Below are 15789 nucleotides of genomic sequence, written 5' to 3' on the forward strand. Positions count from 1 at the left end.
TGTAGCGCACTTCATTTTATAAAATGGTGTGCGCTGGAGGACAGTTTTACTCCCTTTTTGCTCCCGTACAAGCGTATTCGTGTTTACAGTGTGGGTGGCGGCTTCTGCATGGTGTGGGTGGGTGCAAGGCAAAGGTGGGTGGGAAGTTGGGTGCCGCGTAGAGGTTCTGGAGGGTGAGGTGGGTCGAAGATTCTGGAGGGTGGATATGGGCGGATGACAAGGGCAGGTTGTGGGCGGAGGTTTCCTGGACGGTGGTGGTGGCATCACACTAAACCGGATGAACAGATTTTGCGCTAGTGAGGGCAGTAATACTGCCGCAGTAAAAGATTTAAAAGAAAAGCTCAGGTGGCTTAGCGTAAACTAACATTTTGCTGTTGCCGACACAAAGGGCGCAGCTCTTCGTGCTGTTTTATTCAGCCTTTTAAAATAGAGCCCTTTTACATTCAGCATTCGAGATTTCCTTATCCAGTAGAACGCATGTTTGCAGCAGTGTACGTCGGTGCTACAGCATCAGACGTTTAATTTTACGGAAGAAACTTGGAGAATTGGTTTATGGTACAAAATATAACGCTTTGAAGTTCTGACTTGCACAAACGCATGCGAAAATAAAACGTTTCTTGCCTTTTGTGCTTTTTTTTTCTTTGATGTAGGAGAAACTTTTGATGTTTTCTCACACACGGTGAAAGGCACATATCTCTCTAGGTCTTTGTAACCACTTCTAGTTGTGAACCGAAAGTGTTCAAATCTGGCTTGTTCTGCTCTAAAACAATGTTTCCTCAGCCAATCAGGTCACCTGAAACGAGTGGCACGACGAGGGGGTCGCATAGGCTAGCAACCCCGGTTTTAGCGCAGGTGGGGTTGTTTTCATGGCGCTGCCAAATGCAGCTTCCACAAAACTTCGAAGGTGGCTAGTTGGTGCTTCATAGCGGACTCTAGGGTAGCGCTAAAGCTATGAAAACTCAGGCAAGGACGACGTGCACTTCGACAGCTTGTGTCTCCTGTCTATATTCCGTCCTTGCCTTAACTTCCACTGCTTTAGCCCTAACCCAAAATGTCGCAAGAGTCTCTTCTTTAAAATCAGGACACCTTGTAGAGAACTGTAGGCTTAGCACAGTCTCCTGTACTAACCCCCTCCCCCCCTATATAGAAGCGTGTGGTTAATTTGTAAACAGGTCATGGGAGGTCGTTTTACAGTCTATGAAAGAAAAATAAGTTCTCGTGTATGTGAATCGCAAAATTAACTCTAATTATTCGTACTGAAAAGACACACCAAAGAAAGTGCACCTTTTGTCCAAAGGAAAGCCGTACATGGCATTCATTAAATGAACGATGACGATTTTCTATATTCAGATCAAGCAGTTTCTTAACCTACCTAGTTTATTTCATGAGAGATGCGAGGAAACGTTTTCCCCATCAACGTCTGCGTTCCTGTTAGGCTAAGCCCACACTACGACCAAAGTTGCCGTCAGATGCCTAACTTAAAGGAGGCATCAGCACACGTCTTAACTATAGAAAATTGCGGATCAGTGCTTTGTGAGATTCATGAGCAGAATGCGTGTGCAGTCACGGCTGTCATCTGAACGGGATCTTACGAACTATGGTCGGACCATTATAGAGCTTTCCTTGTTGTGATTGCGTTGCAACTTAATGTCACCGGACTGTAGTAGTAAATCAGAGGTAAAGCTTCAGAGGTAAAGCTTCGGGCTCTCCTACCGCGAGGATATTCTCTGGTGACGAGGTTGCACCGCATAGCGCTCATGCAGACAGAGAAAACAAATGTTCGCATGCACCGGTATGTTTGTCCTGGACAATTCACACATCCCAAAAGGGAAATGTAAACCCAAGTATGAAATCAGCTGGGCTGATCCTTACCAGACACGAAGCTTTCTTAATAAAAAAGGCATCGTGAACGCCAAGTACCCGTTGCGACTCACCTCGCGCGCATTTTTCTGCACCAAGATTCATTACACATGACAGCTGTGAGACGGGCAAATTGATTTGCTGATCGCGGCAATTTGTAAGGAAGAAACGGGACTGCGAGAATTACAAAGTAAGGTACGCTGTGGCTTGAGGCGATTCTATCGAAGGCGTGGGTGAATGTAAGATTGCAAAACACAAAAGGCATGAAATCGGCTAAAAAGTCGCCCATAGAAGTGCCGTCACAGGCAACCGGGTAGATCATGGTGCGCGTTTATTACCTTTTGTAAAGCATTAAATTTTATTGCCTCGCATGCATAGAGATGGCAATGTTGTCTTCAGAATGGCTCTACAAGTTTAGTGACATCACTTTCAAGCCGTTTCGACCACTGCTTTTGTAGAAAAATTTGTGCACATTTGCACCATTGACTTCGCAACGAGACCTCAAATGAGGTACTATCGTGAGCTGAAGTAAGAGACCCCCCCCCCCCCCCCCCCTTCGTGTTCCGAACCTTGCCGCTCTGCATGGAGGCGCAAATGAGGAAGCTCTCCTGAGGCTGAGAACCAACCCAGTTCGCCCGTCTCGACACCAGGAGTGCTTCGTCAGGTGGCGCCTCCATGCATAGCGGCAAGGTTCGGAACACGAAGTGGGTGGTCTCTTACTTTTGCTCACGATAGTACCTATTCGCACCGCTGTCCTTTCGACGTATTAAAAATCATGTCACTAGAAATGAAAATTTCTTATTTATTTATTTATTTATTTATTTATTTATTTATTTATTTATTTATTTATTTCAGAGGTACTGCCAGCCTTCGCAGAAGGCCTTTGGCAGGAGTGAGCATACATGGTGAAGAAAGTACAAAAAAGCGCTATAAGATATGATAATGATAACAGTGGTGTCATCCGCCTGCTTGAGCAGATTAACACCGAGAAAAAAAGAAAAAAGAAAAAATAAGAAAGAAAATGGTTTGTACAAGCTCGCGCTGTTCAGGCATATAGAAACAACACTGGCACATAACACAAGAACACTGGGTTCAATAGCACGCTTTAGTAAATAAACACTAACGGTAGACATACGCTGATCCATCAGCAATGACAATAATCACAACCACAAAGCAATATCAATAGCGGGAACCAAAAACGCTTAGGTTGAGTTAACTTATGCACTTCAATTTTGATAAGAAAGATTCGACAGTCGGGCATTCCACAGCGTCACAAGGCAAAGCGTTCCACTGACGGACGGTTCTCGGAAAAAAGGAATTTTGAAAGGTATCTGTTCGGCACATATATTCTTTTAATTTTTTGGAATGGTTTGATCGTGTACATCGCCGTATAACATGTTCGATATCAATGCTACTATCTATACCTAGCTTACTATTGTAGAGTAGATGCATGTATTTCATTCGTTCAAAATACCGTCGCAATTGTAATGGTTCTAAATTAGCTTTTTCCACAAGTGCAGTTGCTGAGGTACGCCAACTATATGAGTTATAGATGAATCGAGCTGCCTTTTTTTTTGATGCTTTCGAGTTTGGCAATGTTTAGTTGAGTGCACGGATCCCAGACTACAGAAGCGCATTCAAGAACGGGTCTGATAAAAGTTTTGAAGGCAAGGAGTTTTATCTCTTGTGTAGAATTGCGCAGGGTTCTTCTCATGTAACCTAGTTTCTGCATAGCCTTTTTTGTAATGTATGAAACATGTTCATTCCATCTGAGATCTGAGGTGAGGATTACACCTAAGTATTTACAGCTTTTAACGGAAGATAAAGGGGGTCCATTGACGGAATAGGGAAATAGGAGGGGTTTTCTTTTGCGTGTTACTGTCATTGTTACCGTTTTCTTCCTGTTTGTTTTCATTTGCCACGTTGAGCACCAGTTTTCTATTTGAGCTAGCGAAAAATTTAGTTGAGATTGGTCATTCGAGTTTTTAATTTCTTGATAAATAATACAATCATCAGCAAAAAGTTTTATTTTCACGGGTACTACACTAACAATATCATTAATAAAAACTAGGAAGAAAAGGGGCCCAAGAACAGATCCCTGTGGAACACCCGACTAGACAAACATATAGCTCGAGCACACTCCATCAATTCCCACACATTGGCCTCTACAGGAGAGATAAGCTGCTATCCATGCAAGCAATGTGTCGTTCTTGAGTATGGTTCGCAGTTTTAATAGCAGGTTTGGGTGGGACACGCAGTCGAAAGCTTTTTCAAAATCTAAAAAAATAATATCGATCTGGCTTTGTTTATCGAGTGCTGCTGCAAAATCATGCACTGCCTCTATAAGTTGCGTGACCGTAGATACGCCCCTGCGGAAGCCGTGCTGTCGGGAATCGACTAAGTTGTGCTCCTCCAGGAAAGAAGATATGTGTTTGAAAATAATATGTTCCATTATTTTAGCCCTTGTGCTCAATAGAGAAATTGGTCTATAGGATGCTAGAAGTGATTTGTTTTCCGCTTTCGGTATGGGCGTAATTTTCGCATACTTCCAGTCAACTGGAAGCGCTGCTTGAGATAGGGATATTCTAAAAATAACAGATAAGTATTTGGAGCACCACTCTGCGTACCTGTACAGGAAGGCGTTTGGGATCCCGTCAGTTCCGTGTGCCTTTTTTGTATCGATGTTCAGTAAAAGCGATAAGACGCCTTGTTCTGATATGGATACATCACTGATAGCGGAGTTACCATGGCATGCAAAATATGGTCTTTTCCCGTCATCAAATGTAAATATGGAACAGAAAAATTTGTTGAATGCGTTCGCAGTATGGGACTTGTCAGTCACAGTTGCACCGTCGATACACATACTACAGAATTGGTCTTTTCTGGGTTTAAAATGCCGCCAGAACTTGGCAGGGGATGAGACAAGGAAAGTTTTCATGGTTACATGATGATAATTATATTTTGCTTTTCTTATGCATCCCTTCAGCTGAAGGTGCATGTCTGAAAGCTTGAGCATATTAGAAGGAGAGGGAGACTTCCTGATTTGTTTTCTAAGTCTTTCTGTTTTCCGCTTTAAGCGCACAATCTCTTTGGACATCCAGGGATTTGTGTTATGTGCAATTTTTTGAGTACATGGTACGAAATCATTTATACACTTTAACACCAAACTCTTAAAGATTAACCATAAGCGGTCCACCCGACATGTCTCGGAAAGAGAGAGGAAGTTAGAAAAGGAGCCGTCCAACGCATCCAGAATGCCAACGTCATCGGCACGTGAAAAATTTGGAAAAGCACGTTTATGCTTCCTGCAGTTAGGAACAATGTTTAGTTTGAAGACTAAGCATATCATCTTGTGGTCTGATATGCCTTCCACGATGTGCAGTTCTGGACCACGACGAAGTAGTCCATCGGATAAAAGAAATAAATCTAAAATGGACGCTGAGTCGTTCTGAATGCGTGTGGGCTGCTTTACAAGCTGGGTTAAACTATGGAAAAGAATTATGTCAACGAAGGGCTCTGCTGATTTGAACAGAGGTTCAGAAAATTCGCTTTCCCAGTCAATGGCCGGAATATTAAAATCGCCGCCGATTAAGATGTTGGGTGAGATTAAGATGTTGGGTGAGACGACTATTATGAGGTTCTTGACTGGTTGAAAAGACTCAAAAGATCAAAAACTTACCAAACATATTCTTCCGCGCCACAATGGTCTACGTCGAACTATTGGCACGCGCTTGTAAAAACGCGCAGAACGCTAAGGAGGCCTATTAGCGAAAGCTAAAAACACGCATCTTTCATGTCAGCAGCCGAGCACCATAACCACTGAGCCACCGCGGCGGCTAATTCTGTAGGTCCGCGACGTGTCCAGGTCTTAATTGTACCGCCCCATATCTTGAGCATCACACTAACTTCACTGCGTATGTTTTCGTGGCCACCATTTTCACTGCGCTCGGGGTCTCAGGTGTTTTGGGCCACGTCACCCTCTCCGGACACAGTTCGTTGAAGCTCGCCGCGGGGGCATCTCGCTTTCTTGCCCTGGTGCAGTTAATCGCATACGCGCCCCCCTCGTGGGGCAGCCACAGGCGCTAGCAGTGTGCGACCCCTGACGATGAGGGCAACTTTGGTTGCAGGTGCGCCAGTGTGACCGTTCATGATTTTCTTCTAAAATTTCCCTCTTAGCCACATGACTCGTCACACCGCGAGCGCTTGCGAGCATGTCGTATCTGCTAATGAACGCAAGAGTCATTGGAACGTTGCTTTTCATAAAGCGGAAGAGAACAGCACTGCTACCAGCAGCGGATATTGGTAGTACGCGGAGCGAAAACGAGTTATGAGCGCACAAAGTTCATTCCCCCGCCACAAAACCTGGCGACCGAGGGCCAGGCGAGCTGTAACCGGCGATCCCGCTCAGGCGGCTGCAGCGATTCAGTGATGACACGCCAGCAACTTGCTTTGAGGGCCAACAACGTCGTAACGTGAAGCGCTTGCGCACAACAACTGGCTGATGCTGAGGGTATACCGAGCTGCGATGGGGGATCGCCAGGAGGTCATCGCCATTACCTCAACAACTTATGTGCTAGGCTGCTAGGTCGAACTGCTCCGATCTGCCTACATGAATCTATAAGAGGCACATTGAAACGGGACTACGGAGTCTACCAGATGAGCACACTGTTTTCACATGCAGTCCATCCAGGTTCTATTCATACTGGCATTCGATGCTATCAGTTTTACGTGTTCATTTCTGCAAATTACCCGATCGCTGAACTTTGCAGTGATGGATGCCAACGTTAGCGGTGAGTTTCGTTTAATCCAGTGCCTCTCCTCCCCCCTTATTTTCCAGACATGTGTGATCCGGGTTAGTATATGCAGCAGATATAATATATAAGGGATAATGTGGCCGCTGCTGGCACAGGACAGGGCCAATTGGAGAGACATGGAGAGGCCTTTCTCCTGGTGGCGACGGCGATGATGATCTTGGAAAAAAAAACAGCACAAAAGACGAAGGACGTAGAAAGAACAGACGCGAATGTTCAGCGCACCCTGGCCAATCCCCCACTGTGGGCATGTGCCGTTCCTCCAGAGGCCAAAAACAACAGACACCACAAGCGCTTGTGGCGTCTGTTCTTTCTACGTCCTTCGTATTTTGCGCTTTTTTTCCCCCAAGATGCTGTGCCAGGTCGCTCAAATGCCAGTGTGACGATAATGATGATGATGGTATTATAACGATGTCCCTTTTTGTTTAACTTTCACAGGCTACGAAGGAAACGCATCCGCCCTAGAACGCTCGAACTGAACAGTCTTCCTGCATGAGTGAAACGGACTGCAAATGCGTGCGATAACGAAAAATTTCTGCTCCGCGTCTTTCAGCAAGAGTAGGTTTAAAACACTGATTGGTTTCTCTACGAGACATACCCGAAAACGCCGCTCATAATAAGGGGCGCAGTGTTTGCAGCGTGTCAGATGTCCGGCCAGGAACGCTAACCCTAGCACGCGTTAAACGCTTCGTCATTGGGCAACTTCATCATCCTGCTGACTCTTTCCTAAGGCGCTACTCAACGGTGATGTCGTCTCTCTCTTTCACGCTGTGCTAACGCTTTTAATGGACAAAATTTGTTATCAGGCGCATTGAGTTATGCTAGCGTCATTTGGGTTCTCAGTGGTCAAGAGCATTTCACTTGTCAATAATGATCCACTTCAACAGAACGCAGGGCAGCAGTTGAGAAGCTGTCACGGAAATATTATGCCCTCATCCTTTTGAAATTCAGCACGCTTATCCTCTGCACACGCGCAGCGAACGTAATTTTAGAGGGTTCTGTGAAATACCTCTGGATTATCTAGTGGACTTTTTTTTTCGAATTCCGTTTAATACCTTGGCGTATATATTTATATTTGATTTGACATGCTGCACATATAGAATGGCCGGCAGAAAGAATTTCGCGGTTTAGAAATATGTCCTGATTCCTTCAGAGAATTCACTCCCAAAGGCTGGCGATGTCGCTTTTAGAATAATTTAGGAAAGAACGAGTGAATGAATTAATGTCTCTTTTCTGCAGAGCACGCAAAAAAACCGCAAAAATGCCGTCTTTTAAGATTTTCCTTTTTTCCTAACCCGCAGCGTAGAGACACCATGTACCTTGTATGTAGTGTTCTTTACGCTCAAAGAACTGTCGGCTCATCCCCGTTCATCGAATCTCGCTTTCCTTTTCTTTTTTCGACCCTCATGCGCGAACACAGTATAGCTACCGTCCCCATTCGATCCGGTCTCATTACGTCTCCATCGCCCCTGCACGGGGCAACGGGATGGCGGGGAGGGGCGCCTCGAATCACCCCCCGACCACGCAGTAAACGCTCACGCCTTCAAAATAAGTCGAGGCTTGTTAAACAAAACACGCTTGTCTGCTTTTGACTGCGGGGCGGCCGGCTCCGCCTAACGAGTAAAAAAAAAAAAGAAGGAAGGAACGACTCCCTTTCTTTTTTTAACTTTTATTTCGAGCCGGGCATTAGACAAAGCAGGGAGAAAGCGGTTGATAGAGACGGGGAGAAAGTTTCTGCACCATATCTTCCCTTTGTGCGCGAAACGTGTTCTCGGCGGGCGCACGGGCAGGCGGCGCACTGGCTTTTCCGGCCCCGCGCCAGGGGCAGCCGGCCAGCGCCACGGGCCGAGTGGGCGGCGGGGCCGACGAGTGTGTGTCGCCCAAGAGACACGCGGCGCGCGCGTTCGTGCGCAGTCCGGCAGAAGGGCAAGTGTGCCCGACTCTTTTGTGTCGAGCCCTTCCCCTTCTCGTTCCCCTTTCCAAAGCGGCAACTCGCGTACGGCGGCGGTGTTCCTAGTGTATATACTACGCTGGCTGATGCAGGAGCACTCTCGACGCTACTCCTGCCGCCGCACCACTCGGCGAGGCAGGTTTCCAGCTCTGCTAGGCCCAAAGAAGATGAGGAGGGGGGACACTTTGCGCAACAACAAAAGTTCCGAAGGGGGAATAGTTGAAGGACGGGGGGAGGCGAGTGTGTCCCGGAGTCACGTGCGCCCGAAGTGCTTTCCCAGCGGCGGGGGGTTTCGTGACAATGCGGCGCGCGTCATCGGACCGTCATCGCGGTGGCCCGGACGTCGACAGGAGCGACAGCCGCGCGCGGGGAGGTGACTGTGTTGCGCCGCCCGATCGGCGCTGAGCGGTCGCGTCGTCACGTAGCGGCGGGGTGCACTTGCCCATGATTCCGGCTCCTCGCGAAAAGTCGCCGTCTATGGCCAACTCAGCGATGGCGTATACCAGAGGGGAGCCGCGTTGCGCGGCTTGGCTTTCGCAGAGCGCCCCGCGGTTATGACATGAGTAAGACGTTGCCTAACCAGTGCTTTCTCTCTCGCTCTTTCCATTCATGAAGTCACGTCCCTGTGCTTCTTGCGTGGCTTAGTACTAACTGCGGAGTCGTTCTATGAAAGCTGTAGCTAGCGCGAGACAAGCGCCAGGGACCATCGGGAGTCCAGCACCACTGGTCCAAGCATCAGGAAGGAGATACTGCTCAGTAGCTGTTGTTAAAAAGACTTGCACACTTTCTGGAGCAGCAGCATTAGGCTCCTAATACTCTCCCACGATATGAGAATCTTTTATTCGGCTTCAGTTTGTTCTTGACGATCTGCATTTCACATTGTGTGGCGGTAAGACTTCATCGCATTGAACTTTTTTTTTTAAACAAAAACGTTGTTATCGCAAACAACGTTGCCGCACAAGGGTATGATGAGAAAAAATCTATGTGTTCTCTGAGTGTAATGAGTGGCTCAAAACAAGTGATGTGATCTCATATGCCGCTGTTCACCTCTGTGCTGCTCCTATGAGGATTTATCGATTTTTTTAGGTGTGGGTGATGAAGGTATACTGGAAAGAATTTTACGCGCCGTTTGAACGCAGCAGGAAACATCACAGTACCACCAGATCTTCCGTAACTGTAGTCAGCTATACAAGGGCTCTGATCCAGTTATTTTGTGCTAAACACGTTTTGGCCGTGCAACTTTTAGCTGATTGCGGTGGCTTACTGCTGACATGAGCCCGAGTATGTTTGATGTGTACAAGCTGGTCAGGACATATTTCAAAGCGAAGAGAAAGTCGGCGGAGTACTACCAGCAGTAAAAGCCAAAGCCCATAGTTTCGAATTCGTTGGCCCCATTTGTTACGTGGCCTTGACGGGCATTTTTTTTTTAATTTGTGTTCAATCTCGTGCACCCCTGCAGAGACAAACAAGCGCATGCGCACCTCGTTCAAGCACAGTCAGCTGCGCGCCATGAAGGCCTACTTCACTGTCAACCACAACCCGGACTCCAAGGACCTGAAGCAGCTGTCTCTCCGCACGGGGCTCAGCAAGAGAGTGCTGCAGGTACGTGGGTGGGACACGTTTGCAGAGACTCTAAATGTTCCTACTGGCCCGTTACTCTTACTCTGCATGATGTGACGTCAGATGCTGTTTCACGCCATACTGAAATTTCATTGGCCGAGGTTGTTGCCATGGCTAATGACGGCACTAGTCGTGCACAAACCTACCGTCAGTTTATTTATTTATTACATTTATTTAACACATACCGCGGTCTCTAAGAATCCAAGCAGGTGGGTATGTCGGTACAAATAAGCGTAGTTTCAGTTCCAGTTTCAGACAAATAACGAAACAGTGCATGTGCTCTTCCACGAGCCATGAGCGAGATAAAAAGAAAAAAAAACAAATAGCGAACAAGTTGACATTTGTACTCTGAGTAATGACGATCGTCCGTCAGGTAACAATGAGAACAAAACTGCCCTCACGCAGGAAACTTCGTGGAGCAAGGACCAGCGAGCTAAAAGGAAAGAATAAAAGTGCGTAACTCCTGATATTACAACCATGTGAGTATACAGGGTGCATCACTTAACACTTTGCACAGTTTTTTAAAATTGTCTTTTTGACTTAGAGGAGCGCGTTTTTCGGCATAGCATTGTCAGCGGGGAAGTACATCAGAATACAGCTAAGACGTGCCAACTAGCAGATTGGTTAACTAATATTGAACACTTAACTTTATAACTATTACCGTTAGGCTCATTAATTATTGAGAGGCGTGAAGCCCACTGTAAGTAATTGCCATATCAGTGTTTAGAGTTTCGAAAACGCGGTTTCCCTCGGCACTGCTGCCCCCCAAAAAATTTATTTCTTCGGGTTTCTTGCACTGGAGCGGTTGCTTTGCCTGCAAGCTTCTCGAAAGCGCACGTATTTTGGGACGATGTAGCCATAATTTGTTGGGCCACAGCACCGACGGTAACCGCGTTTTCGATATTCTAAAAACTGATATGGATATTACTTAGATGGGCTACACGCCTCTCAATAATCAGGCAGCCTAACGCTAGTAGTTAAAAAGTTAACTATTCAATATTAGTTAACCATCCAGCTAGTTAGCATGTATTAGCTGTATGCTAATGCACTACACCGCTGACAACGCTATGACGAAAAAAGCGCTCTTCTAACTCAAAAAGCCTTTTTTTATATAAATTGGGAAAACTCTTAGGTGAAGCACCCTGTATAGCAGCTTTTCATAGTTATCAGCGGAGAAAATAGCTCTGGAACAGCGTTTTAGTGAATAACAGTTTGCGGGAAAAACTCATCAAACAAGTTTGTGCGTGGGGGGTAAGAGACCACATTGTGAATGTGACGGTGCTTATGTAGGCGTTACAGACAAGGTTGGATATATGTTCGTGCGTGAATTACTGTGACTTGTTATGTATCTTAAGCAAGTTCTTCAATCACGCCATCATTCTTCGCGATTCTAAAGTAAGGGTATGGTTGTCAACCATTTGCAGTGAGGGGGAGTCAGTAGACCTGAACGAACTGCCGTGCCTCTCTGTTCTGTCACAACGGTGACACCAGCGCTTTTGTACCTGTCGCACAGGTGTGGTTCCAGAACGCACGCGCCAAGTGGCGCCGGAACCTGCTGCGCCAGGCGAGCCACGGGCCCGAGGTGGCCCAGGACTCGAGCCCGCTGCAGGACCTGGGAGCCACCATCACGCTGGAGGAGCAGACCATCCACTCCTACGCGAACCTCTTCTGAGGGCGGCCAGCGTTTTGACCGTCGCTGGACTAGCCTTCGAAGTGCCGCTGTCTACCGCACACGAACAGTCCATAGGCAGGACTCCATAGGCAGTCCATAGGCAGGCTCGCGTGCTTGTCGATGGCTGCAAGTTTCCACGAGACAGTTAATAATGACATCGTATAGCTGGTGGCTCCGTAGTCCTCGTCTTGTCTAGACGGTGTCGGTTTCCGATGACTTAGAACCGATGAAAGTGCTCGGCCTTAGAGTGGAAGCGCTTGTGTGGAGCATGTTGTCCCCATTGGGGAGAAAACCACCAGCGGCGATCCCCTGAAAGTGTTTTAAAACGGTTCCACCGATGGCCTGAACACGAAGGAAGAGAGTACTCATCAAAAGCTGGTAGCACGGTGATAATAGCTTCGCATAATGCTGACGAAGGCCGCAACTCCGTTGTTACGCTAGTATCCTGTGGAAGTTCTAATGCCTTTGTTAGGGTTAGATGCACTACCACGATAACGTGTATATTTAGGATGACTTCGGCACAGAAAGAGTGTAGACTGCTGTTTTGCGTGGTGTCCGGCAGGGTCATAATCAAACTGCTACTAATTCACCAAAAAGCTCAGGGACTGGCGGAACCTCGGCATTACAGGTGCAGTCATGCACAATCTTACCTGATATGACCGGGCGATGACCAACAACTACCGGTTGTATCCTAAAGACACAAACGCGTGAACCAGTAATGAGATAAACACCGGCACGAGATTGCATACAAGCCCCTCGTCTTGTCTCGTTACCTCTTTATTGTTTCGTATCCGCGTGACTACATGGAGCTACCGGTAGTTGCTGATCATCGCCCAATCATTTCAGGTCATATTGTCCATGACTGCGCATGATCGAAGCCAGTGACCTGGAGGAACAAGCCGGCCCAATGGCTTGGCTTCAGTACAGCAGGCACAAAACTGGCTATGCGAAGGCTAATAACACAACCAAAATAATGTTTATTACCGGATGTCCGATCTAAAAGTAACCAAGATTTTTTGAAAAGACAAAGCGCGCCAACCGCGTCAAACCGTTTGAGCTCTGTTGAGAGTCGTATAGGCTAGTCCGCAGTACGTTTTCGCTCTGGGAGCTTAATTCCTTAGTAAAGACTGATGAGCTAAATTCTGAAATATTGATGTCACATGCAAAGTGTCATTGCGAAGGTGTACATCACCTTGAAAAACAGCCGGCTGCGATGTTTGCACAAAGGTACTATTACGTAGCTTTTCTTTACAGTCTTTTATCCCTTCCCTTACGGCGCGGTTCAGGTGTCCAACGAGATATGAGACAGATACTGCGCCATTTCCTTTCTCCCAAAACCAATTATAATTATTATTATTATTATTATTATTACTCAAAACAAAGGCCGCATCATACAAAAGCTACCACGAGGCAGCAGTGCAACTTCAGCGTCTCAAGACACTTCCAAGGAAACAAAATTAGCTTTTATCCGTCGCGCTGTCCCTGACGTGGCTTTCCGTGTGCACTGCGCGAGAGACATGCGCCAGCATCTGTAACGTAGCTTTTGTAATTCGCGGATTTTCTTTTAAAGCCGGTAAATAAAGCAGCATTATAGTGGTACATTGGTGCAAGCATTCAACCGTCTGCTTTTCAAGTCAAGCTACTACTTCTTAACTGGCACCTTATTCTTGAAGCCCAAACTTAAAAAGTTCACTAATAGGCCTTTAATTACTTTTGGAAGCAAAAAGTATCACAGAATGTGATATGAGACTCTCAGCATTACTCGGTTCGTTTCACTCGTCTAAGACGCTTGGTCTTATAATGCGTTGGCACTAGAATGGTCTATGAAAGCGGAAATGGCGACCGCCGTCACACGTGACGCGTGATGTGTGGCACGTGACACGTGACGCGTGGTCACCTTGTGACGTCATCACAGCGTGTACACCGTGGCAGGTGATAACCTGCCCGTTGCATTACCAGCAAACTTCCCACCGTGGAAAGTGGCAGTTAAATTAATGATTCGTCGCAAGAGGTCGCTCGGGAAAAGCAACCTGGGTTTAACAAGCCCCACCGGTTGCTGTGTTTGAAACAGCCGCTTGCCGCGCCAGTGTCGCATCGCTTAACTGCTGCACCACGGCGCCAGGAGGGCTATGAGGACCCCTAGCTACCTGCGAACGAAAAATAGAGAATAGGCCATTCCGCATATATGAGCATTAACCCATTAACACTATCGCGTCATACCCTTAAAGCTGAGCTACAACAGAATCGGCAGCAACAGAAAATGCTAAAGCATTCAGACGACCCACCGAGGAGCAGTTCCAAGTTTTTATTTTTAAAAACTTTGTTACTTTTGGCTATGACACTCGGTATACATAAACAATCGCTCCAACGACGATGATGCATAAAAATTGATGGCAAGGTTTAGAATGAGCGGAAAATAAATTTTTGCAGGTGATAATCTCCGATCCTCTCTCCGGAACACTTTTTTTTTTCATTCTTGTACTGACACTTTAGGGTCACACAAGCTAATATAACAGCAGCTCAGAAATAAAGCCGGAAATGTGTGCTGGTCACCCTATATCGTTCGGTCATGCAATCAGTGACTTGCAGCTCAAAAGTGTAGAGTGAATCCAATTTAAAGCGGCAAAACCTTCGCAACATGCGCATTCTTTGCGGAAATAGTCTGTCAACGACTTATAGTCTGTAAACGACCTCAGTATTTCGCGAATTCCGGTGAGTCGCAGTTTAAGATTTTTTTGCGGACACTAACTTCGCGATCAGATGTTGCAGCCTCCTTTCTGCTCGCTGTTCTCCGTAGGTGTGCAAGATTTCGGACGCCGCAAATGGGGCCGCTGAACTGTTACTTTGAGGGCACCGACCATAGCAGAAATCAAACTAATGTCTGTAAACTTCACTTTACTTCACTTTATTAGCTTAAAGGCCCCCGAGATTGGGGGTGTTACATAAGGGGTGGGTTACATGTATAAATGAGATTTAATAAAGAAAGATTTAATAAACAAAAAATGGGCCATTTTTGGGAACTAACTCGAACACCAACGCCTGCCACATTTTGCGCTCGGTGCCAGAACCTGATCACCCTTCCCTTCATAAATTCACGCCGTACACACATCGGAATGTGTCTGGATGCAATACCCGTTATGTTTTTTTTTTTTGCCTCACGTAATTGTCAGTCGACATTTCGCCTAAGGTATTTGATGCAGAAATTTTGCGCGAGCTGAGTGCGATTCGCAAAAAAAAAAAACGCGAAAATTACGTCCTTACGAAAAACAAATTGTTTGCAGTATCGATGACTGATTGCGGGAGTAAAGCAAAGCACCGATTTAGCGTTGGTTCGGCACAGCATTCGAAAAAGGAATGAACGAACGATGGAATGGCGATAGGCAACCTTGCTATTACTGTTATTAAATGTGCTCTGTTTTCCGGCTCCACCTCGAGAATAAATGCACTGCATGGAGTGTATGTTGGGTTCTTATATATAGCAGCGTGTTACGAAATGCGTGGATAAGCATTGTTTTTGTCAAGTAATGTGCAGCATTTTTACATTTCAAATGTTGTTTTGCTGACACTGCCTTCATTAAGCAACCATACAAAACTAGAAACAGTCTTTTTTCCTTGCTAATGCTTCTTTTGTTTTTTTCAGCGTAAACCTAATTCTGGCTAGTTGCCAGAAAAAAAAATATATATTCAACAACATCGGCTACGAGTGCCGCGGCCGACTCAGATATCATTTCGGAAAAGCAAGAGGACTTTACATCTTAAATACAGGGTGTTTCGCCTAAGACATTACACTTTTTTTTTGTGCTTTCGTGGCCCTGCCAGTTGACATCGTACCGATTACTTCACAGCAACAATAACCGACCATGTTCAATAGCTCG

General features: G+C 46.3%; 1 protein-coding gene across 1 annotated transcript in view; it reads left to right on the forward strand.

The window, feature by feature from the left end:
• The window catches only part of LOC144115503 (LIM/homeobox protein Lhx9-like), a 61948-nt gene extending 48743 nt beyond the window's left edge, over positions 1-13205 (forward strand). The window contains exons 5-6 of the mRNA XM_077649912.1: positions 10082-10224; positions 11756-13205. Of these exons, the coding sequence (XP_077506038.1) occupies positions 10082-10224; positions 11756-11914 (302 nt within the window). The 3' untranslated portion in view covers positions 11915-13205. The remainder of the gene's footprint in view (positions 1-10081; positions 10225-11755) is intronic.
• Positions 13206-15789: the final 2584 nt, after the last annotated feature.

Source organism: Amblyomma americanum, chromosome 1 (assembly GCF_052857255.1).
Source record: "Amblyomma americanum isolate KBUSLIRL-KWMA chromosome 1, ASM5285725v1, whole genome shotgun sequence".
Classification (NCBI taxonomy): Eukaryota; Metazoa; Arthropoda; class Arachnida; order Ixodida; family Ixodidae; genus Amblyomma; species Amblyomma americanum.